Here is a 25140-nt window from a genome sequence, read left to right as displayed (position 1 = left end):
GGGGAGAACAGCATGCATGCAGATATGTAAACAGCATTATGGATGTAAGTAATATCCTGCATCATGAATAAGAAGGAAAGTACAAATTCATTTACACATGAAAAGATCAACTTGGCTGATTGCTTCATCTGAACTAGAAATCTTTTTTTTTTTTTTTTAGTTTTATGGCTACCCAGAATTTCAATTAATCTTATAAGACATTTTATAGCACTCTTTTACTCACTAGGCATGAATCATCATAATGTCCACATATTATAAATACAATAAAATCTCAAACCAAAACAACAACCATCTTCTCCTCTCCCCAAAAAACTCTCCAATGCTAAAAATTCAGTCAACTATCACCCTTAATGCTCAAGGTTTAATGCTAACTTAAAAACAACTTAAACCATGGCTGACAAATATATACCTAAGCAAAGTAGATAATCAGAACCACACTCGTGTCACTGTACCCTTCTCCTCCTACTACCTATCCATCTTCCTTACTTATTAGACATAAACCCCAGAATGACAACTAAGAGGGAATGAGGGTGTGGCCCTTTGATATAGAATGTGCTTAGCATGCATGACACCCTGGGTTTAATCCCCAGCACCAAAAAAAAAAAAAAAAAAAAAGGAAAAAAGAGAAGAAAATTAATAAAGCTGCTGAAGAGATTGCTTCTTTAAGATTTTTTCATGCCTGACTTGGTGGCTTACAACCTGTAATCACAGCAACTTAGGAGGCTAAAACACAAAGATCACAAATTTAAAGCTAGCCTGGGCAATTCAGAGAGACCCTGTCTCAAAATAAAATTACAAAAGAAAACAGCTATGGATGTAGCTCAGTGGTAGAGCATTTGCCTAGCAGGCACAAGGCCCAGTACTGCAAAGGAAAAACAAAACAAAACCATAAAACAAAACCCTAGAATTTTTACAAACCAATTATTTCCCAAATAAACTTTATTTTGAAAAAAATACTACAACATAGTCATATAAACTTAAATATGACACAAAGAACAGTGAGTCAAATTATATACATGTGAAGTCACAGTTCATGTCAGATCATTCCCACTAATGGAAAGGTAGAAAAGTATAGCTAAAGCAAAAATGCAGACAACTTAAACACAATCACAATATATATATGTTTTCATTTTGTACTTAAGTACAGATGTTTAGATGAGACTTGATAAAAATTCACACAAGATAAAAAAATATGCTTCCCAAATAATCAAAATTTATTTTACTTTTCTCACTGTCACATAGATGGCATCAGTAATGTCTATACAAAGTAGCACCACGGGTCAAGCTACTTTCCTTCCTCTGTGATTCAACATGATGCTTTCTGTATCTTGACTTAAGAACCTCTCCAGGTGCAGGAAAATGGAGTAATGACTTAATAATTTTCAAGACAGAAGTGATTTATTCAGAGAAAGATGTTATAGTATATAGCCTTCTAAGAATTCCATGTATTATTGAGAAAAATATCAATATGTAATCAATATGTAATATGTAATATGAAAGCAACATATATATATTTTTTCATAATTCTTTTAAAAAGTGGAGGTAAATAGGAATAAAAGAACGAAGGCAACATAACATCTAGAACCTTTCACTGTCTGGGTATCTGAGGCAATTCAGAGCCAACCCCAAGACTATTCTATGAAGTCAGGGCCATTCCTGAATCATGGGGAAAATTCTAATTCTCCAGAAACAACCAGGGAACCAGTTTCAAAGGATAAGGACCCTAGCTACAATGGATTCAAACAGATTTACCCACTCTTTCATTAGTAGAGGGCAACAGAAAGACACCGAACTTGGGGACTGTAAACTGGTTCTACATGTTAACTGTTGACCTTGGACATAATAATCCATCTCTTGGAATGACGATTTTCTCATCTCTAAAGTAGAAACTGTAAGATCCAGCTTATTGCATAGACTTCAGAGCAATGAGAATAGAAGACAATATAATGCACTTGGTGGGAGGGGAGTAAAACTTACTGGCAGAGTGTTTGCCTCAAGTGTGCATTGCCCTGAGTTCTATACCCAGCACCACACACACAAACAAATAACAATAATGCACTTGATGATTTTGTAAACTATAAAGGATTATTCCTAGTAAATGAAGATCTGGGGACTTCTTTCTTAAATATTAAGGATAAAAGTCAATTTGAGATAATATTATAAAATCATTACTTTTTAAAACCAGGACAGGTGTCTATTCAATAGTAGCTGCTATAGGTCTACCTCACTTTTTGATGAGTCATAAATGGGAAAAATTTGTTGGCTTATTAATTTCTCTCATAATACAACATTATTATACAATAATCTATTCGTTGTAAACTGTATTCATTAAAGAACCAGGAGAGTAATCTGCTAGGCTTAAAAAGTAAACATTGGGTATAATACAAACTTTTTACTACAACTACAATATTTTGTTATTTCATTATAAATAAAGAAACATATAAATGATTTGTCCATTTATCTTAACAGGCCATTAATCACGAGGAACCCAACTCTATGAAGCCTAAGTCTTAGGCAGAATATCCCAATGCACATCTGCTCCTCGTTCCCAACTCTTACTCACTTCAGCATTGCACACCTCCTTAGTAAAACAGTAGCTGTCAACAAATAAAAGTCCACCCTTTTCATTCTGTCCTCAAGCAGAGTCTCAGAGGCAGTCAAAGACAAACTCTTTCATTATAACCTGTAAAGGGCTATTGCAAAAGGTTTTTCAAATATGTCAGTATATAACTTTGAGAAAATAGAGGGAAGCAAAAATGAAGGGGGCTAATTTGTGCTATAGCCTGGTCTCATGCTGTGCCACATTCCCAGTTGCAATATTTTCAAATTGCAACAAAACAAGTAAAAGAAGGCTTCATATGTGAAAGCAGAAAATGGCCCAGAAGTCTTCTATTCAAAGACAAATTAGTTGTTTTTTCCCGAATAACTTACCCCAAAGAAACGAGTACTTGGAAACCCTGAGGGGTTCTTTAAATCATAGCCAGAAAAATTATATATATGTGTGTGTGTGTGTGTGTGTGTGTGTGATATGTGTATATATATATATATATATATACACACATATCACACACACACACACACACACACAAAGAACAGAATGATGTTAAAAAATAAATCTTTAAGGACAACAGCCTTCTCTTTAAAGATGAATGTTCTATAACATTGGCAGACATATCTCTACAACTCATCATGTGTATATGTAAATTCTCTGGCAGATATAAATCCATCTTTGTCTTCATCTTCTTTATCAAAAATATCCTCCACCAAAACATCATGATGACTCTCATTCACCACTGCACCATGCTTTTCAAACTCTTTCTTTAAATACACTTTAACCTACAAAATAAAAAGTCTCATTAGCAACTTTGATTAAGAAGATGCCACACTGTGTTAATCAATATCATAGACACTGACTGGTAGTTCATTTAAATAATATATAAAGTGCCAATTTCTTTATGCTTCATTGCACTAGTAAGAGAATTATAAGAGTTTTTACCCCTTAAAAATTGTTGTTATACTACCATGGTAGAGACACAAAATATTGCTGAGGCAAAGATAAGCTTATACATACAAACCTTACATCAAATGGCAGGTTTTTATTATCTCAAACACACACCACGAACACACAGTACCTACTTTTTTTGTTTGCTTGTGTCAAGACGTAGAATTCACTTTTATTCTTGTAAGTTTACACTTGAAAGTTGACATTTAATCTCATAATCCACAGTTAGCAATTAATTTATAAACATTTTTTATTTGTTGTTTTTAAATATACCTAACAGTGGAGTGCATTTTGACGTATTATACATACATGGAGCACAACCCATTCCAATTAAGATCCCAGTTTTGTGGTTGTACATAATGTGGAGTTACACTGGTTACGTATTCATACATAAGCAAAGGGAAGTTTTGTCTGATTCATTCTACTGTCATTCCTATTCCCTTCCCCTCTCCCTTTCCTTCATTCCCTTTTGTCTATTCCAGTGAACTTCTATTATTCCTTCCCTACCCTCCCTTGTTGTTGGTTAGTTAGCATCTACATACCAGAGAGAACACTCAGGCATTGGTTTTTTGGACTGGCTTATTTCCCCTAGCATGATATTCTCCAGTTCCATCCCTTTACCAGCAAATGCCATAATTTCATTCTTCTTTATAACTAATATTCCATTGTAAATATTTTTAATCCTTAAACTGTACATTAAGATCCTCTGATCCTAAATTTATCACTCTCCTTCACATCTGAAGAAAATTATTAATTTATTAAGTTCCACACATAGTCCCATTGACATACATTTAATACTAAAGTCCTATACTCACAGTAAAATTAAGAATCATTAGTATCAAAGAAGCCTGAAACCTAATTGTGTTCCTGGATCAGGGTACCCTTAGTAAATCCATAAATCCAAATTAAGACACGAAATTAAAATAGTGTGTATATATTAAAATATTAAAAATATTGCTAGGCTAGGTGCAGTGACACATGCCTATAATCCCAGCAGCTCAGCAGACTGAGGCAGGATCTTGAGATCAAAGCCAGCCTCAGCAAAAGTGAGGTACTAAGCAACTCAGTGAGACCCTTTCTCTAAATAAAATACAAAATAGGGCTGTGGATGTGGCTCAGTGGTCGAGTGCCCCAAAATAATAATAATAATAATAATAATAATAATAATAATTCTAAGCAGAGTAAAAATTAACATTAAAATCTTATTAATTTGGGGGGTTAGGATGTAGTTTAGTGGTAGCACATTTCCTTAGTATACACAAGGCCTGGGTTTGATCACCAGCTCCACAAAAACAAAAACAATTTTTAAATTTCAGCCTTATAATATTTTAATTCAATGAAGCTTTCAAAATACCTCATTTGTTGGGAAAAATAATACATAGCAGTTTTTTTGTCTAGCACTTAAAAATGGTTATGAAATTACTATCACTTTTTAAACATCAAAGTATGCTGTAGATATTTTACTTTTCTGATAGACTTGGCTAATATCTTCTATGGAAAAACACCAAAACTGTTGAATAAAATATACTTTTAACTCAACAGGTCCTTGATTAACTTTCCTGAATTTATCAATATCATTACCAAAATCTTCTAGGATTTATTTTTGTTTGTTTATTTTTAGTTCTGAGGAATAAAGCCAGGGTCCCACACATGCTGGGCAAGTGCCCTACCACTGACCTACATTCCCCATTTCTCTTTCAGGAATTTTTAAGATTTGATTCCATAACTGTAGTTCTAGTTTACAAAACTGTAATTTTATAGTTCAACTTATGAAAAGGAAAAAATGAGCTCATAATCAACTTCTTATGTATTTTTTTTGTCCCTCAATAATCAAAGGAGATTTTAAACAAATTGTGCTACATGTTTCCTGACTTAATAAAAAAAAAGCTATACTTTCCATTATCCTAAATTAAGAAATATTATAGAAATGAAAAATTATTCATTCTGAAGTGTTCATGTATGTCTGTTGGTAGATCTGTCTAGAATCTTTCCAAATTTTTATATCAAGAGTTTTTAATCAACTATATACTAGAATCAAATTATATTTTGCAAAAATAGGGCTAGGAGTGTATCTCAGTGTTAGAGCACTTGCCTAGTATACATGAGGCCCTGGGTTGGATGCCCAGCACTGCAAAATAAAAGATAAGTAATTAAATTAAACCATTTCCCAATGTTTGATAAAAGTAAAGTAGACTACTCATTTTCATTTGTGTTCCACTGAAGACACTACTGAAATTTGTCCAGTTTTTTTTTTTTTCTATGCAGTCAACCATGGAATTCTTTAGCACGGTTGGGATGTGTATTTGCCATTCTTATTGGTTTCTGTATTTGTTTGTTTTTTTTGTTTGTTTGTTTGTTTTGGTGCTAGGGAGTGAACCCAGGGCCTTTTGCATGCTAAACATATGCTCTGCCCCTGAGGTCTACCCTCAGTTCCAGAATTTTTTTTCTTTTTGGTGTGTGATACTGGGGATTGAACCCAAAGCCTTGGAAAATGCCAGACAAGCTTTCTACCACTGAACTACATTCCCAGCCCTTTTTATTTTTTATTTGAGACAGGATCTCACTATGTTACCCAGGCTAGCTTTAAGTTTGAGATCCTCCTGTCTCAAATTCAAGATCCTTCTGCCTCAAGCCTCTGAGTAGCTGAGATTACAAGTACATACAATCACATCTAGCTCCCAGAATGTTTTAAGATTGACTATGGCTAGAGTGATGACTTCTGTTTGGACCCTGCTCTCCTTTACTATTTGGATGTAGTTTTGGTACTAAGAATAGCTGTCTAGTTGCCAGTTCTTTTCTCTCATCAAATTCTTCTGCTGCTCATATGACTTTAAAATAATCCTGATTAGCTAGGTGTAGTAGCACATGCCTGTAATTCCAGCAACTCTGGAGGCTGAGGCAGGAGGATCATAAGTTCAAGGCTGGCCTGGGAAACTTAATAAGAACCTGTTTCAAAATAAAAGGGGCTAGGATGAAGCTCCATGGTTGAGTACACCTTGGTTCAATGCCAAGTGCAAAACAAATGAAACAAAAAAGGAATAATCCATTGGTTCTAAAAAACAGAATGAATTCTATGAAGATATCTCTTTGGAAAGGCATATGAAAATCTGATTTTTAATACAGAAGTAGCAGCAAAAATCAATCTTGTGTGTAAGACTACTCCAAATTACTTTCAGTGCCAAAAACATATACATGGAAGGCTTTAATAGAGTATCTACACTTCTTAGAGAATATCTGGCACAGAACCTCTTAAAACAAAGCATGGCAGTGGGGATAACTTTTTTCCTCAATTTAAGATGTTTACTTATTGCTTGCATAACGTGTAAAAAATATTTGTAATTTCCAGTATTCCTCTGAGAAGACCTTTCTGCATTCCTTCAACAGATGGTGTTGATTCAAAATCCACTGCAAAAATAGGAGCTCTGCTAAAAGGTACCTGCTGAGGAATGGCCTGCAGAGTGACTATAGACCCAGCCTGTCCAGTAACGCTGCTACTCTACCAGCTTGGCTTGGTGACTGATCCATAGTGCCTGTTGTTAATCTGAATCTAAATAAAGCTGAGCATTTGGAAGACAGATGTCTTTTAATTCATTAAATGAACTAGATCTTCTTTTCTATCAAGAGTCAGAAGTCCAGACATTCCTAAAAGCAGATTAATTGTGGCTCTGGTAAAATACTTGAATAAATGTCTAAGAATTTAAGAAACATGCAATATTGACTGAGTCTTATTCTGAAATTCCAGTCTCAAAAATTAAAGTCCAATCTGATAAGTGCCTAGACCATAAAATTTTTTTAAAAATTTCATTATGATGTTTAAAAATATAAACAAAACACTGACCCTCATTTCTCACCAGATTCACCATAATTTTTAATAATACACACTCTGTCTATATACTTTCAATTCCTTCTTCCCTGACCCCCAACATGCAAACATATGTTGCACATTTAGGTGGTTTAAAGCAGTTTAAAATAAAGAAAAAAAGGATGATGAAATTCTATGGATTAATGTAGATGCTCTCTTTATATATGAATAAAGCAAGTTAAACAATATGTATAAAGTGCTACCTTTGTTAGAGGAAAAAGGAAAATAAGAACATGCATTCACATAAAGAAACACTAGAAGGACACACTAGAAATCAATGAAATTGAAGGGAAGAAAAGGACATGGGCAAGGAAAGATTTCTTATTTACTATTTTATATTGGTTGATTTTTTAAATCTTTTTTAAAATTTCTTTTTAGTTGTAGATAAACACAATACCCTTATTTTATTTATTTTATTTTTATGTGGTGCTACAAATGGAACCCAATGCCTCACACATGCTAGGCAAGCACTCTACCACTGAGCTACAGCCACAGCCCACTTGGGTTGACTTTTGAACCATGTGAATGTGTTGTATATTCAAAATTTTTAATGAAAAGGAATTGTAATTTATCTTGGATTAAAAAAAAGAGGAGACGGGGGCTGGGGTTGTGGCTCAGTGGTAACATGCTCGCCTAGCACATGTGAAGCACTGGGTTCGAACTTCAGCACCACATAAAAATAAATAATAAAATAAAGATATTGTGTCCAACTACAACTGAAAAAAGAAAAAAATACATATATATGTATGTGTGTGTATGTATATATATTCATACACACACATATATATAATGAAATTCCAATATATATATACATACATATATGTTTACATATCTATATATACATGTATACATAGATATATAAAGGGCATATAAATGATAACATTATGAGTGTGATAAATTTAGTGGGTACTGATCATGATCCCAGGGTTCATAAAAATTTGACTTATTTGAGACTTAATCATTTCCTGGCCATTAGAATAAAATTGACCAAAGCATTAAAAAAAGACTTGACATCTGACCAGCCAGGCCAGCATAGAGAGTGTAAGTAGGTAAAAACCCAAACCAAAAATAACATAGAGACAAATATCAACCTCTACTTATTCTTCCACAGCAGCCAGGCTAAGACAGTATGTGCAGTGATGACTGCAAAAGCCTGAGGTACAGAGAGAAGCCCCTTCCTCCTACCAAAATACTGGGACTGGGGGTATCTGAGGAAGGTTCCCTACTGGGGAGAATCTATCTCTTTATTCCAGTTGTGAAGCTGAACAAAACTAGACATACAAGTTGCTTGTCGCTAATCTCAAGGAAATGACTATGAAATGCATTTAACAGCTAGTCTGCAGTTTTAAACAGAAACTGTTCATATGAGATACTTTTCAGAACATCTGTTTCTTATGCAGTAACTACAAATGGGAACTGATATCAGTTTTCAAAAACTCAAGGTGAGAATAAGACACAGTGAATTCCAAGCACAAGAGAGAAAGAAAAAAAAGCAAAAGACTGAATGGTGCTTATTTTTCTTTTTGCAGGAGTGCAAATGGAACATGGGCCCTTCAGCCTCTACCCCAGAGCTATATTCCCAGTTCTTAATGGTGCTTTTTAAGTCTCAATATATTTCTTCTAAAACAATGATTTTCCAAGAAAAAGCCAACTTTCACAGCACGACTACTTTAAGAAAACTTATAAACAAAAATTTTCCTGAATAAAAATAAATTTTCTTTAAAAATATATTTACAAAAAACTGAACCACAAAACCAAACAAACAAAAAATAGAAATGTAGGCAGAAGGAAGGGTCACCTCTTGTTTAGAGAGTTTCCAGTCATCGTTAAGATCCATTTCTTGGAATGATTCATGTGATCTTGGTCCATTTCGAATTTCTAAGAGATCAATGTTGAATATCAATGTACTCTCTGGGGGAATTTTACCTGTCATTAGGAAGAGGCGGGAAGATTTAATTTAAAATACACAAAGGTTTTAATAATAGAAAACTTATGGTACTGGTCAAAATATTTTTTAACTGAATAAAATGGAAAGCCAACCTAAGATTATCACATATAATGAAGACAACTTATACTCTAGTTAGATTTCACTCAAATAGAATAGAGTAAGGAAGGAATAATCAAAACAAGTACAACAAAAGCATCCGATTTTTGGCTTGGCAATTAAAAGGAAAACACACACACACACACACACACACACACACACACACACATACACACACACATACACACGAACCCAATAACCTAGATACTAAATTTAAAGCATAACTAAGATATTATGTATTATATGTCAAGAATGACTTAAAGGGTTTTAGAAAATTCAGAGTTAATTATATTACAAATGATTTACTAACTTTCAGGTAAGAAAGTCCTGACATACAAATTCATACTACGGTCTATCATTTCTATCACTGGGAGACAGTTTAAAATTGAGTGAGCTTGGGTGTCATACTGTCTGAAATTGAAGTTTTCATTAGCTCATCTCTAAGCCTCAGTTCTTATATTTTTAAAATACAGATGATAATATCATCTACATTAGGAGTCTGTTGGGAAGATGAAGGGAGAAAATCCCTACAATAAAATAAAATATTCACCATTGTGCTTGATAAATAGTAAGTTCTCAATGTACATTACTGAGATATAATTTTCTAACAACCTTTACAAAGAATGCAGGAAGAATCATAATTTTCAAAAAGTTAGGAAACACCTCTTCTGATGTAGAACATCATACAAAAATTTCAGACATGTTGAAGAAATTAAAATGAACTTCTGAGAAGGTGATAACAGATCTTTAAATGTGAAAAGAGCTTTGTTAAAATCCCAGGGTACTGAAAAGCAACATTAAACCCTTTTGGGAAGCAGGGACAATTGATGTTTGAAACTTATTTACTCTTAACTATATTTAATATAAAGGTTTGGGTCAACTTGTTACATGTTTCTTAGTTGTCCCCCCCCCCCAACCCTTGTATTTCCATAAAAGAGCATTTGCAAGTTTTAAAGAGACAACACTTACACTGTTATCATTCTAGCTTACCTTTCCAGCTGGAAACAGAGAAGGGACATGCATTACTAGATCGGTGAGAAAACCGGTATCTTTCCAAGGAGGCATGCAAGCAAGTACTAAAAGACTAAAAATTAGTGTTAAATTCATGTTAGGGGAATTAGTTTCATGGCACTCAGTTTGAAGATGACTCAAATTTAGATTTCTACATGTTATAAAGTAAAATGAGTTAATACAGTATGGAGAAAGAGTAATAGACTAATTCAACATATATAAATTTTTAAGTTGAGACAATAAAGACACAGGATAGTGAAAAAAAATACTTTCAAGTTTTAGAAAAAATGTTTCCTAGATACTCAATTTTCTTCTCTGAAGAGGGCTATAATTAAAATAAGAACTGAGTTTGGCTAGTAAATCCTATCCTATGAGTACTACTTCTACTTCAGAATATGTTATGATTCATATAAAACACCTAGTTTTCTTCTTAGGACACTGGGGATAGGAACCTTGATCCATACTTTGTTAAACCTAAGGACCTAAGAAATCTATATCATATTAGAGTGGTTCTCTATCTGGTTCTGAGATCTACTTAACTTTTTTTCTTTATTATATAGTTAATACTTGCTCATTGTAGACAACTTGGAAGAGAGAACCAGAAGTAAATATAATTCCCAGTATCACAGTCCATTGTTAACATTCTTATTTATTTTCTTATAATTCTCTTTCTCTGTGTACACAGTTTTTCCTATATTTATTACCATGGTGAATATACTATAAGTTTTCTACTTTTATATTATACATGTTGATCTAATTTTTTAAAAAAAATCTTGGAAAATGCTAGTTTTTAGGAACCAGGGTACATCTAATTTTGCTGAACTCTTATCATTACATACTTAGGCTGTTTCTAATTTTTTTGGTAGCAGTGATGGCTATCCCTCTTTACAAATCTTTTAATTTCTGATTATCCCCTCAGATCACATTCCAACAGGGAATTATAGCACTAACGCACAAAAATATCTAAAGGCAGCTTGGTACAAATCACCAAGTAGCCCTTTCGAAATTGCACGGATTGGGCTAGGGTGGTAGCTCAGTGGTAGAGCGATTTCCTGGAATGTGTGAGATACTGGGTTTGATTCTCAGCACCGCATATTAATAAGTGAATAAAATAAAGGCCCATCGACATCTAAAAAATAAAAATAAAAAAAAAAAAGAAAGAAATTGCATGGGTTCCCACTTGAACACCAGGTATATGTATCTACCCTGGAACAAACTGGTAAGAAGGTTCTTTGGCCCAGTCAGCTGGCATGCTTCTGCTTTGTGACAGAAAATTAATTCAAGTTACACCATTATTTTTAAATAAAATACTGAAACTTTTATAAATGTATTTTAAAATGAGATAAAAAAAGAACCCCTAATAAGAGCTGTGCTGTGGGAGACTTGGTGGTTGTAAGCCACATACAGCCCACATGCCAAACCATAACTAGTATATTCATAACCTATATTTCAAATGTTAGACTCATCAAAACACTCATGTTGAGTGATATTTCTTTTTTCAATGTTAAACAAATTGGCGAGTTTTGGTTTGGGAGGGTGAAAAAGTTCAGGAGACACGTGGCAATGATATTTGCACAATGATGTGAATGCCATTGAACTCTGTACTTAAATATGGTTCAAATAATAAATGTATATTATACAAAATTTTTAAAATTACCATATTGGTGGTTTACTATTAGTATTAATAGAGTTCAAGGTTTCAGAACCTCATTTCATTGTTAGCTCAGTTTTCTATTTTGTTGTTGTGGCCTTAATTGGCCATTTTAAGTGATTATCAAGAAATAATCATGTTTCCTAAAGGAATGTAGATAGCCCTCAATTTTTTTCTAGGAAAAAGAAAAAACATATAGTAGTTACTCTAACTTCTGCCTCTGAATTCAGAGAAGAACTCTAGTGCTATAGTAAATAAAATCAAAATGTGATTACCTTTTCCTTCTTTTCCATATCCCAGGGCAGGAGGAATAATGAGCTTTCTCTTCTCTCCTACGCACATTCCCTTTAAGCCCTGGTCCCAGCCTTTGAGAGCCTCCAGGATGCCCAAGGTAAACCAAATGGGCTGACCATTGTTATGTTTATGACTATGAGAGAAAGAAAACATATTAGAATTTTTTCCCCCTAGTTCTGGGGACTGAACCCAGGACCTCATGCATACTAGGCAAGTGCTCTATACATTAGAACCAGTTAGGAACTTTTAAAAAAATATATGGTTCATTTAGTCCAACCAAGCATCAGAAATTAATAAAAACAGCTATTGTATTTTTTTAACTTTATTTTATTTATTATGTGGTGCTGAGGATCAAACCCAGTGCCTCACATAGGCTAGACAAGCACTCTACCACTGAGCCACAACCCCAACCCTAAAACAAAGCTATTCTTTTTTTGCCTACACACACCCCTGACTTCATAGTAATTCAATCCATTACCTATCTTTCTTGATGACAATTTGATAGAGTTGACTCAGCTGGAGAAGGATGGAGGGAATAATAATAATGAACAACTGTTTGTACATTTACTATGTACCAGGTTTTATTCTAAATTTGCCTCTTTTAACTCTAATAATGATCCTATAATTGGTGGGTACCTTTGGGGGACTGCTTCCAGAACCTATCCCTCTATCCCCAGCCTCCCCAATGCCAAAAGATGCTCAAGTGTGTAGTTTTTGCATATAACCTACTGTATATGTTAAATCATCTCTAGAGTACTGTAATACCTAATACAAACATAGTGCTATGTAAATAGTTGTTATACTATATTGTTTAGGTAATAATGACAAGATAAAAACTCTGAACATGTTCAACACAGACATACTCTTTCTCAAATATTTTTGATCCATGATCAGGAATGCATGAACCTGTAGACAGGGCCAACTGTACCATATAATCCCCTTGTAAAAAGGAGGAAATGGAGGTTAAGTGTGCTGTATTTGACCTTAAATATTCTTAACTCTGAAGATTAAGATCTTAGGCACAAAGTTATGCTGTCCCAGGAAGACCATTTAGGTTGCAGACCAGGAAGAAAATAATGGAAAATAGTTGCAATGGGGAAGGAGGATGAGAGCCTAAGGAGATATACAGCCTGCTTGCCGAAGTCTGGCTTGGCACAAATCAGGAGCCACTTGTCAAAAAGAAACTAACTTTATTTTTAGAACTACAAACGCCAAACAAAACAGCTCCAGGGAAAAACCCTCAGAGCCCAACTGCCACCACCGGCTTCCACAAGCCTCTCTCCCCCACACCAGCCTCTCAACCTCCCACAATCCTCCTCCTCTTGAGGCCGATTGGCTGGGTTGCGTGGGCAGAGCCAAAGAAGTCACCCAATGAGCAGCTCCGTGGAGGAGCCAATCAGCTAGATGTTGCTGGGGCAGCTGTGAGCCAATCATCAGCTGGCAGTCTGAAGGGCAGGGAAACAGCCCAATGAACATCACCGCAGAGGAGCCAATCAGCTAGATGTTGCTGGGGCAGTCTGAAGCTTGCTGGCAGCTGGAAGTTTGCTGGGGCCCCTTTGGCTGTGGCTCTCAACATCTCCCCCTCTCTGTTTAAACAACAAGCATGTGGCTTATGGACCGTGCCTGCCTTAGGTTGTCCAATACATATGGTCCTTACCCGTCTTCGGATGAGCTGACCTCAGGGCGTCAGCCTCCTGTCTTAGGTTGGTACCATTGTAATTGGATCTTACCCGTCATTGACTACCGGTCCAGTATACAGCCACACCTGTGGAGAGGTCTCAGCGGGGGTGGGGGGGTGGGGTGGGGGGGTGGTGAGGTTCTTTGCCTCACCTCTGTTGACCCCCAAATTTTAGCTGAATGATCATGACAAGCAGAAGGGAGGAAGATATACCAAGTCAATTGACGGCTCCTTTTGGGAAAATTGTACCACCGATGATATCATCAGCAAAAATACCCCAACACTACCACAAGTCGCTGCACCAACAGATAGTTCACAATGCATACAAGTGACACATAGTTCTGTAAGCAGTTCAGTGCAAGTTCTGTAAGCAGTTCAGTGATGGCTATTGCAGAAACTGTAGATTAGTTTTATCTTTGTCTTCACCGGCACAGGGATGAAGATAGGAATTCTGGCAATAATGACTAAAGAAAAAATTAGGTAACATTCCAGAAGACACTAAAAGAAAACAATTTTCTTAACAATTTATATTATCTTCATCGGCACTGGGATGAAGATAGAAATTCTGGCAATAATGGCTAAAGAAAAAATTAGGTAACATTCCAGAAGGCACTAAAAGAAAACAATTTTCTTAAAAGAAAACAATTTTCTTAACAATTTACATTATAGTGAAGAGAATTATTAAATATAATGAAAACGAAAGGTGAGAGTAAACAAACAGAACCTCCTTTTTTGTTTACATATTAAAACAATTCTTAACAGTTATTTACCCAATTTAAATTAAACCATTTAAATCACGTGAATAAAAAAAAAAATATTTGGATCCATCTTTTCATGAGCGCTCATCATATATGATATATAGAAATACGTACATTGGACATACGTACATTCAAACATATAACACAAAACACAAGTGTGCACACATAATATAATACATACAACACATAACACAATAGTAAAGGCCTTATAACTTTTTACAGGTAAAATCTCTATTGCAATGTTTAAAAACTCTATAGTCAAAAAAAAAAAAATAGAACTGATCAGCAAAACATTAACCTAGGTCTGTATGAGCTCAAAAATATAAAATAGAACTTCATGATATGGGAAAGGGCAATAATAAAATAGATATTGAAAAAAGCATCCTGGTTCTGTCGCAGATGTAAGGATAGCCAAATTGGAGTTTTGGATATCAGCTATTATGGATTTGAGCTAAATCATCTTCTTTTTGGTCTGTAGAAATCACTTTAGTTAATCTCTCTGGAATCCAAATCGGCTGCTGTTCTCCCTGTGGAAACACAAAAACAGACCCCCGACTCCAGACAATCACTGGGTCAGGATTTTAGTTAATCTCTCCGGAATCCAAATCAGCTGCTGTTCTCCCTGTGGAAACACACAAACAGGCCCCCGACTCCAGACAATCACTGGGTCAGAACCTTGGTTAATCTCTCTGGAATCCAAATCGGCTGCTGTTCTGGGTCAGAACCTTGGTTAATCTCTCTGGAATCCAAATCGGCTGCTGTTCTTCCTGTGGAAACACACAAACAGACCCCCGATTCCAGACAATTACTGGGTCAGGACCTTTCCATTGTCCTGTTAGAATATCTTTCCAAAGTACCTTGGGCTTATGTACATTTTTTGGACACATATGCCTTTCTGCAGCACTAAGTCCTGATGAATCCAAATTTAAAAAGTTTAGAGTAAAAAGGGTTATTTTAAGTTTATCTTTGGGGAATATATACCCCTTCCCAATTCCATCTTTTTGCTTTAATAAGTACATTTTAATAGTTTGATGAGCTCTTTCAACTATGCCTTGACCCTGTGGATTGTATGGGATTCCTGTTATATGAGTAATGCCAAATGATGAGCAAAATTGTTTAAAAGAAGTAGACGTATAACCAGGGGCATTATCTGTTTTTAACTGTTTTGGAATGCCCACAGTGGCAAAATTTTGTAAGCAATGAGCTATAACATCTTTAGTTTTTTCGCCGGCATGAAGGGAGCCCATCAAAAATCCAGAAGAAGTATCAACTGTAACATGCAAATATTTTAATTTTCCAAATTCTGGCAAGTGTGTGACGTCCATCTGCCAAATATGGTTAGGCATCAATCCTCTAGGATTGACTCCAAGATTAACTTGTGGTAAAAAGGTCACACAATTTTGACATTGTTTTATTATTTGTCTAGCTTGTTCCTTAGTTATTTTAAAACGCTTTTGTAAAGTATTAGCATTGACATGGAATCTTTCATGAAAATTTATAGCTTCTTCTAGTACAGAGAAAATATGTATGTCACGTGTAGTTTTATCTGCTAAATCATTGCCTAAACTAAGGGCTCCAGGCAATCCTGTATGTGCCCTGATATGTCCTATAAAGAATGGATCTTTTCTGTCCCAGATTAAACTTTGTATAGTGGAAAACAAAGAGAAAACAGTAGAAGAAGGGGAAATTCTACTAGCATCTTCAAGGGATACTATAGCATTAACTATATACTGGCTATCAGAAAATAAATTAAATACAGAATCTTTAAACATCACAAAAGTTTGTAATACTGCATTAAGCTCTACCTTTTGAGCTGATTGTTTGGGTACTAAAAATGTAAAAGTTTGATCAGGTGTAACTATTGCTGCTGTACCATTATTTGACCCATCAGTGAATATATTTGGAGCATTCATGATAGGTGTTTTTCTTGTCATTTTTGGAAAAATTACAGGATGCAATGACCAAAAAGACAATAAAGGATTAGATGGTAAGTGGTTATCAAATGAAACATTATATTTGCACATTATTATTGCCCAAGTATTTAACTCATTAGCTAATTCATCAATTTGATTCATAGTATATGGAGTAATAATTTTATGGGGAGAAATTCCAAACACTGCCTTTGCTGTTTTTATTCCTTTGAGTATTAATTGTCCTACAGCCTCAGGATATCTAGTAAGAATAGTGTTAGGAGAATAAGATAAATGTATCCATAATAATGGACCTTCTTGCCAAAATACTCCTGTAGGAATATATTTTGTTGGTAGTACAATAAATAATAAAGGCAAACTTATATCAATTCTATCCAAATGCATATTTTCCATATATGTTTCAATGATTTTTAATGCCTTTCTTGCTTCAGGCGTTAACATTCGGGGTGAATTTGGATCTGATGGACCTTTTAGGATATCAAATAAAGGTCCCAATTCTCCTGTTGGAATACCTAGATAAGGCCTTATCCAATTTATGTCTCCTAATAACTTTTGAAAGTCATTAAGTGATTTGAGTTGATCTACTCGTATTTGAATTTTTGGTGGACGGACCATGGCTGAGGATAATAGAACTCCTAAATAATTAATTGGAAAATTTAATTGCACTTTATCTATTGCTATCTCTAGATTATAATTTTTTAATAAGTTTGTAAGTGTGGCATAACATTCTAGCAATGTGTTTTTAGCTTTGTGTGCCAATAACACATCATCCATATAGTGAAATATTTGTAGTTCAGGATTTTGATTTCTAAGTGGCTGGATTACTTTGTTAACATAAATTTGACACATAGTTGGGCTGTTAGCCATCCCTTGAGGGAGTACTTTCCATTCATATCTCTGATCAGGACCTTCATGATTTAGTGCAGGGATAGTAAATGCAAAACGTGGACTATCCTCAGGATGAATTGGAATTGAAAAAAAACAATCTTTAATATCTATAACTAAAACATACCAAGTTTTTGGCAAAGCAGACAATTGAGGAATCCCCGATTGAGCAGGTCCCATAATGACCATTTCATTGTTAATGGCTCTTAAATCTTGCAGTAATCTCCATTTACCAGATTTCTTTTTGATGACAAAAATGGGAGTATTATGGGGAGATACAGAAGGTTGTATATGTCCTTCCGCTAATTGTTGTTTGACCAGATCATGGGCTACTTGTGTCTTTTCTTTAGTCAAGGGCCACTGAGGAACCCATACTGGTCTTTCTGATTTCCATGTAATTTTTATTGTCTCAGTGGCCCTTTGTGAAAATCCAACCCATGTCTGTCTGTTCCTTGATCTATTTGTATTGGTGCTGCTATACATTGTTCTTGTCTTTCTAATCTTTTTCCTTTCCTAAAACCTTGTCTAGCCATAATAGTGGGTGCATTTTGATTGATATTATTTGTTAATGTCAAACCTAATTGATCTAAGACATCTCGTCCCCATAAATTTACGGGAAGATGATCCAATACATATGGCTGTATAGTTCCTTCACATCCTTCAGGATCCTTCCAATCTAATAGCATTGCACTTCTATCGGGATTAGTCGCCACTCCTAGGCCTCGAAGCGATTGAGTGGCTTGTTGTAATGGCCAATGTTTTGGCCATTCTTGACGAGAGATGATGCTAAGATCTGCACCTGTATCCAGTAGCCCATTAAATTCATGTCCTTGAATATTTAGTTTTAGCATGGGGCGAGAATCTAAATTTAAAGAAAGCATAGCCCAATCTACACCTGTGGAGCCTAATCCCTTGGAACCTCTTTCTACAACATGACTGGAAAATTTATCATGTAGGCTTGGTATTATTAGTAACTGTGCTATTCTATCTCCTGGTGAAATTACTGATATACCCTTTGGAGAACTGGCTATAATTTTTATTTCACCTTCATAATTGGAATCAATTACCCCAGGACTTATCAAAAGTCCTTTTAGAGTAGAAGAGCTGCGTCCCAATAATAAGCCTACTGTTCCTTTGGGAAGAGGTCCTTTTACCCCTGTGGGAATGATTTGAACTCCCATCTCTGGAGTTAGTACTGATTTGGTGGAGGCGCAGATGTCCAACCCTGCGCTCCCTCTGGTTTGTCTGATGAGGGATCTGATGTGCTGGGCACTACCCTGATGGGGTTGCTGGGGTTGCTGGGTTCCTCCAGTGCTCCGTATATTTGTGGTTTGGGGCCCCGGAGCATTGGGGCCCCCTGTCCATTTTTTGGCAACGGAGCCTGATGCCTTTGTCCACGATATTGTGGATAAACACCTTGTCCTTGTTCGTTTTTTGATAATGGAGTACCCTCTATGGCGGTTTGAGGACGGTATTCATTAGCCCAATATAATGGAGTACCCTCTATGGTGGTTTGAGAACGGCATTCATTAGCCCAATGTCTCCCTCTACGGCATCGTGGGCAAATACCCGGTATTCTACTTGTTTGATACCTAGTTTTGTTAAACCCTCCTCCTATGGGGCAATTCCTTTTAAAATGTCCTGTTTGTTGACAATTGTAGCATGTTCTTGGCCTGGCATCTAAAGCCTGTTTTACTGCAGCTGCCACAATTTGCCCTTGTTCATTAATGTCTCTGGCATCCAAAACCTGTTTTACTGCAGCTGCCACAATTTGCCCTTGTTCATTAATGTCTCTGGCATCTAAAGCCTGTTTTACTGCAGCTGCCACAATTTGCCCTTGTTCATTAATGTCTCTGGCATCTAAAGCTTGTTTTACTGCAGCTGCCACAATTTGCCCTTGTTCATTAATGTCTCTACATAATTTAATATATGTGTTTAAATCTTCCTGTTTCCATGGTCTAATGATATCTCTACACCAACGATTCGCTTGGTCATAAGCCAGTTGTTTTATAAATGGCATTGCTTGTTCTGTATTCCCAAAAACTCTGGTAGCTGTTTGAATAAGCCTATCTACAAATTCAGCGTAAGGTTCATTAGCTCCTTGTATTATCTTAGATAATTGACCTTGTAAACCTCCAGGTTCTTGTAAAGACTTCCATGCCCTAACTGCATCTACAGCAATTTGTAAATATACACCAGGATCATATGCAAGTTGTTGCTGCCGATCCTCATAAGGTCCCTTTCCTAACAACATATCTAGATTTCTCTGAGGATAACCAGCTGCTGCATTTCGACTAGCCGTCTCCTTGCAAAATTCCTCATTGGCAACCTTCCATAACAGGTATTGTCCTCCATTTAGCACAGCTTTACACAAACTAGCCCAATCTGCTGGCGTCATGCTTAAGTTGGTAATGGATTCGACCAAGCTTACAGTGAAGGGTGCTTGAGGACCATAGGTTGCTACAGCCTCTTTTAGCTCCTTCACTGATTTGAAATTTAAACCCTGGTAAGTTCGCTGCCCTCCTACCTCAAATACAGGGCATACTTGAGATCCTGTCTCAGGATCCAAACTATCAACTGCGGGGGTTGGGAGTCTCTTAGCATATGGAGGTGGTGCTGTTGATTGGACACTTATGCCCTCTGGTGATAGAGTGCTGTTAGTAGCAGTCTCCTGTAGAGGTGGCGCTGTTGGTTGAACACTTATGCCCTCTGGTGATAGAATGCTATTAGTAGCAGTCTCCTGTAGAGGCGGTGCTGTTGGTTGGACACTTACGCTCTCTAATAAAAGGGTCTTATTAGCAGTCTCCTGTTTTAAATTTTCCCCTGATAGATTTTTCTGCTCTAAACTTCCTTCCTCTGTCTCACTATCTCGAAAGACCTTCTCTTTTACTTGAATCTTTTCCTCTTTCTGACTAGCTCGAGCTTTTACTTGAATCTTTTCCTCTGTCTGACTAACTTGAGAGACTTCCTCTTCTACTTGAATCAATATGTCTTCTTCTTCCTCTACCTCTGTCTGAACTGAAGGCTTTGGACTAAGCAAACTAGATACCAACGTCCACAATGACAATGTGCCAACTGGCAGAGTCCCTGGGTTGTTCTTTTCTATTCTTTTTAAATCTTCACCGTGATGGTTCCATTGTGATATATCTAACAGCTCCTCCTTAAAAAGCCATGGGCTATATTCTTGTATTACATCAACGTATGCCCTGACTGCTCTTGATTTTACTGGGAAGCTTCCTTCCTCTAACAATTTACTTAACACTCTTTCGGTTTGTTTTTTACTAATTGCTGATCCCGTATTTCTACTATAATACAACCCAACAAGATGACGCCAAACAAAACCGAGACAGAATCCAATAAAAAGGGAACCACACAAAATCATTATAACAGCCTTTCTATCCTCCTGACATATGCATCCGTCCTTTCTCCCTATCTGTTCCTCAAACGCAAATAGTTTTTCCTCAGATGTGAGTGGTTTTTCTTCCCTCTTACTCATCTCCAGGGACAGGAAAGTTAAAACAAAAACGAAGCAAAACAAAAGAGGAGACTTAGAATGGCTCCCCATCCTCTCGCCCTGCCCTCAGGGGCGAGCAGTTTACTTACCCTCAGTTGCTCCCCGTGCGAGCCACCAAATGCCGAAGTCTGGCTTGGCACAAATCAGGAGCCACTTGTCAAAAAGAAACTAACTTTATTTTTAGAACTACAAACGCCAAACAAAACAGCTCCAGGGAAAAACCCTCAGAGCCCAACTGCCACCACCGGCTTCCACAAGCCTCTCTCCCCCACACCAGCCTCTCAACCTCCCACAATCCTCCTCCTCTTGAGGCCGATTGGCTGGGTTGCGTGGGCAGAGCCAAAGAAGTCACCCAATGAGCAGCTCCGTGGAGGAGCCAATCAGCTAGATGTTGCTGGGGCAGCTGTGAGCCAATCATCAGCTGGCAGTCTGAAGGGCAGGGAAACAGCCCAATGAACATCACCGCAGAGGAGCCAATCAGCTAGATGTTGCTGGGGCAGTCTGAAGCTTGCTGGCAGCTGGAAGTTTGCTGGGGCCCCTTTGGCTGTGGCTCTCAACACTGCTCATGGTTCTGATGGGTGGGAAAGGATGTTCTTCATCCCTGAATCCCCACTCGCACAAAGCCTAATTTTTTCCCGAAAAGTCTATGTGGAGATTTGTAGAGGAGCCAGGAATAGAGGCTCTTCAAGCTCCAGAGAGAAAGGAAAAAGTTAGGATATTCTGCTACATGAATTATCAGAGAGGCCAGCATAAGAAAATCAACCTGCTAAACTCCTGGGGACCTCAAGGGCTGAGTAGGTCTCAATCCCAAATAGCTCCCTTTTAGTAAAATAAATAAATTGCTGTATTCAAAGATAATCTCATAGATGAGAATAATAAATCATTCTATTAGGTTTGTAGGTACCATGCTTACAAAATCTTGGTAAATGATACTTTTTTCCTCTTTTCTTTTCTGATCAAAGAAACAAAATACCAACCTTAGAAAATCTGGTAAGGCCAGGAAAAGAATAAAGAAGAAGGAAACAATCTTTTATCCAACATTAACTACATTTGGGCACATTTCTTCATAAGGCTAAGCTATTTACCATATAGACTGTGATTCTAGAAACAGCACATATGCTTTATAGGTTAATCATTTCATAACAGAGTTAGCATCTTCTAATCATTTATGTGTAGCCTGCAAGACAACAATCCCCTCATCAGGTACTAGAACAGTAATAGTAAACTGCTAAATAATATCTCATGGCTACCACAAAAATCACTACCAGTTTTTGGTCCTACAACCTGAAAGAAATTAGCCTAGGTGTAAAAAAATTAGACTAGAAATAAGAATGTAACTTAAGTCTGCCTCCACCACCACAGGGACAGGATGTGAGCCATTAGGGTCCCCAGTGTGACGGAGCTGGTGAGAGAGGCCAGCAGCTGCTAGCACAGCACAGTGGGGAAGCATGGTGGCCACCAAGGATTTCTTATGACTAACCTCATATAGACATACTTTTAGAATCCAACAAGACATAGCAAAATCCAGTCCGAGTAGATGAGAAAGCCAGGAATAAAGAGAAAGTAAGACAGAAGCCAGGACCAAGGTGGCTCTAACCAAGAGAGCAGATCCAATTGAGCTTAGAACAATATTTTTGAAGACATGGATCCCTGTGAAGCAGCCTCAGCAGGAATAATACTCAAGCACACTAGATATTATCACACAAGCTCATTTTCTTGGTTTCTTATTTCTACTTACTTGGTGGTATTGGGCAGTGAATGAGTCTATAATAAAAGTCTCCTTCAGGTCAGCACATTTACCTTATTGAACTGAAATTAAAATACTCCCAAAAGGAAAAGCCACTTTTGAAAAGGTAATAAAAGCAAAATATGTAGACTTTTCTAAATATTGTGAAAAGGCACCCATGCTGACTGGAATAGGGAGTTCAGGTGTCAAGTTGAGACCTTGATGTGTACTAATATGGGCTAGAAGGTTATTAATTCTGTCAGTCTCCCTTTTCTCATCAAAATGTGTTAGTATTAAAAAGAAAACTGAGGGCTGGAGACATCGCTCAGTGATAGAGCCCTTGTCTGACATGTGCAAGGGCCAGGGTTTAATCCTCAGCACTGCAAAAAGAAAATGGAATAGCAAGAACAAAAAAGATGGAGACATAAGGGAATTCAAATACTGACAGGATATTTGATATTAAGGTATTGTCATTAATTGATTTTTAAGCTGAATACTGATATTCTGATTCTGAGAAATATACAGAGTCTATCAGAGATAGACACTGAAGTATTTACAGATGAGATCATGATTCTGAGATTTATTTTTAAATAATCAAATTTTGGTGGAGTGGGGAGAATGAGTGGGCAGTATGATAATTTTTGAAATTGGAAAGTGGAATATTGGGTTTAATATACTGTTCTCTGTACTTTGCATATGTTGGAACATTTTCTAATAAAAAGTCACAAAACCTAGAAAAGGGTTTTTATGTAAGACTTTTATAATTTAAAATTTAAAATGTAATCTCACAATATCTATTTGGAACTTTTTATCTGAGGTAACAGGATTTATACAAGAGTGACATTCAATTTTCCCAAGCCCTACACAAGAGTGCATCTGAATGCCCAATAAAGGCAGGATATGGAAAAATGGGTGTAGGATGGGCCATGAAGCTTCATTGAATGTTTTGTAATCTCCCTCACTGAGTCATTTTTCTTCCTCTCCTTTTTATATGGTGTACTACTGGAGGAAAAGAACCTGCTTCTAGTGATTTTTGCATCTCCAGGACCTGACTTATGGCTATTTGATGACTTTGACAGATGGATAAATGAATAGATGGGTGAAGTCAAATTTTCAGCATATTCTTAATCTCCAGCAAAGGGCCTACCATGAAGGAAATGCTCACTTAACGCTTTTGGAATAAAATGAATGGAAACAATGCCTAATTGGAAATCATTACACTTGTAGACCTGTTCCATGTTGCAATTTCTTTGTTTATGGAACAGAAATGACAGTATAACCACCTGAAAATCTTTCTTGTAAGATTTTTATAATTACATCTGCTCCATCACTAAAATCTGATTTTCAGAAGCAAGACTACTGAAATCATGGTCTGTGCATTGACTAAAATGTTATCAATCAAAACAAAAGTTAAATAGGTCAACGAAATAGCATTAGTATGTTTTATAAACAGGCAAACAATTGTGTATTTGGCTCTTAAAGCTGCTATGAAAAGTTTTAAGCAAATATCACCTACACTAGATTAAAAATGGAATTGATTCATTTTCCCTAAGAAACAGATTTGAGACATGAAAATTCTTTTAAGCCTAAATACACCCCTGGATATTTCTGCAAAATTCAGATAATAATTTTTATAGAAAGTTAACAGTTTTATCCAGACCACATGTTCCCAATAAGTCCTTCAAAGGCCTCATGATACAGAATTGGCTTTAGACAATTTTTTTTTCCCCAAAGAAGGGAATTAGATATTTCAGTTTTTTGAAAAGAGAAGTAGAACCAACTATATCCAACCTTTCCGGCAGGACAGCTGGCGTAGGTGGGTGGGTTCTTTATTAATTTACCTGCGAGGCATAATTACTTACGTGGAGTGAAATAAGGTGCCGTCCTTTTCTAAGTAACCCTCATAGTGCACCAACATCAAATCCCCTCCTTTCGTTTTGCGATGGCAGATGAACGGCTTCTGGAGAATTTCAATTTTCACTTCTGGCTCAGGGATCAGAGCCCCACTCAAAGAGGGGACTAACAGCGTCAAGACCGCATTCCACAAGAATAACCTCATGTTGTTGGAGCTGGAAAGAAGTCCCTACGAAAACAGAGAAAGGGCCCCTGACTTCATAGAGTTAAAATCTAGCTGAAGAATTAGGGCGGAGGACCTCTGGCAAGTTGAGGACTCCCCCCTCTTCGGAGACGTGGCACTTCTACTACCAACAACTTTCCCACGCACAGCAAACTCACCTTTAAAGAGTTAAACCCCAAGCAGGACCTGACTGGTTCTTATATTGTG

At 36.6% G+C, this 25140-nt stretch overlaps 1 protein-coding gene across 1 annotated transcript; it reads right to left on the bottom strand.

The window, feature by feature from the left end:
* Positions 1–1191: 1191 nt before the first annotated feature.
* On the bottom strand, positions 1192–25107 carry Fkbp14 (FKBP prolyl isomerase 14). The gene is made up of 4 exons (XM_005319158.5): positions 24719–25107; positions 12346–12497; positions 9163–9290; positions 1192–3336 (listed from the first exon to the last, which is right to left on the bottom strand). Exons 1-4 carry the CDS (start codon positions 24913–24915, stop codon positions 3178–3180), a joined length of 636 nt encoding a protein of 211 aa, XP_005319215.1. The 5' UTR covers positions 24916–25107; the 3' UTR covers positions 1192–3177.
* Positions 25108–25140: the final 33 nt, after the last annotated feature.

This window comes from Ictidomys tridecemlineatus, chromosome 2 (assembly GCF_052094955.1).
Source record: "Ictidomys tridecemlineatus isolate mIctTri1 chromosome 2, mIctTri1.hap1, whole genome shotgun sequence".
NCBI classification, from domain to species: Eukaryota; Metazoa; Chordata; class Mammalia; order Rodentia; family Sciuridae; genus Ictidomys; species Ictidomys tridecemlineatus.
Note: the sequence above shows the minus strand (reverse complement) of the source record. Positions and strands in the feature narration are given on the sequence as shown.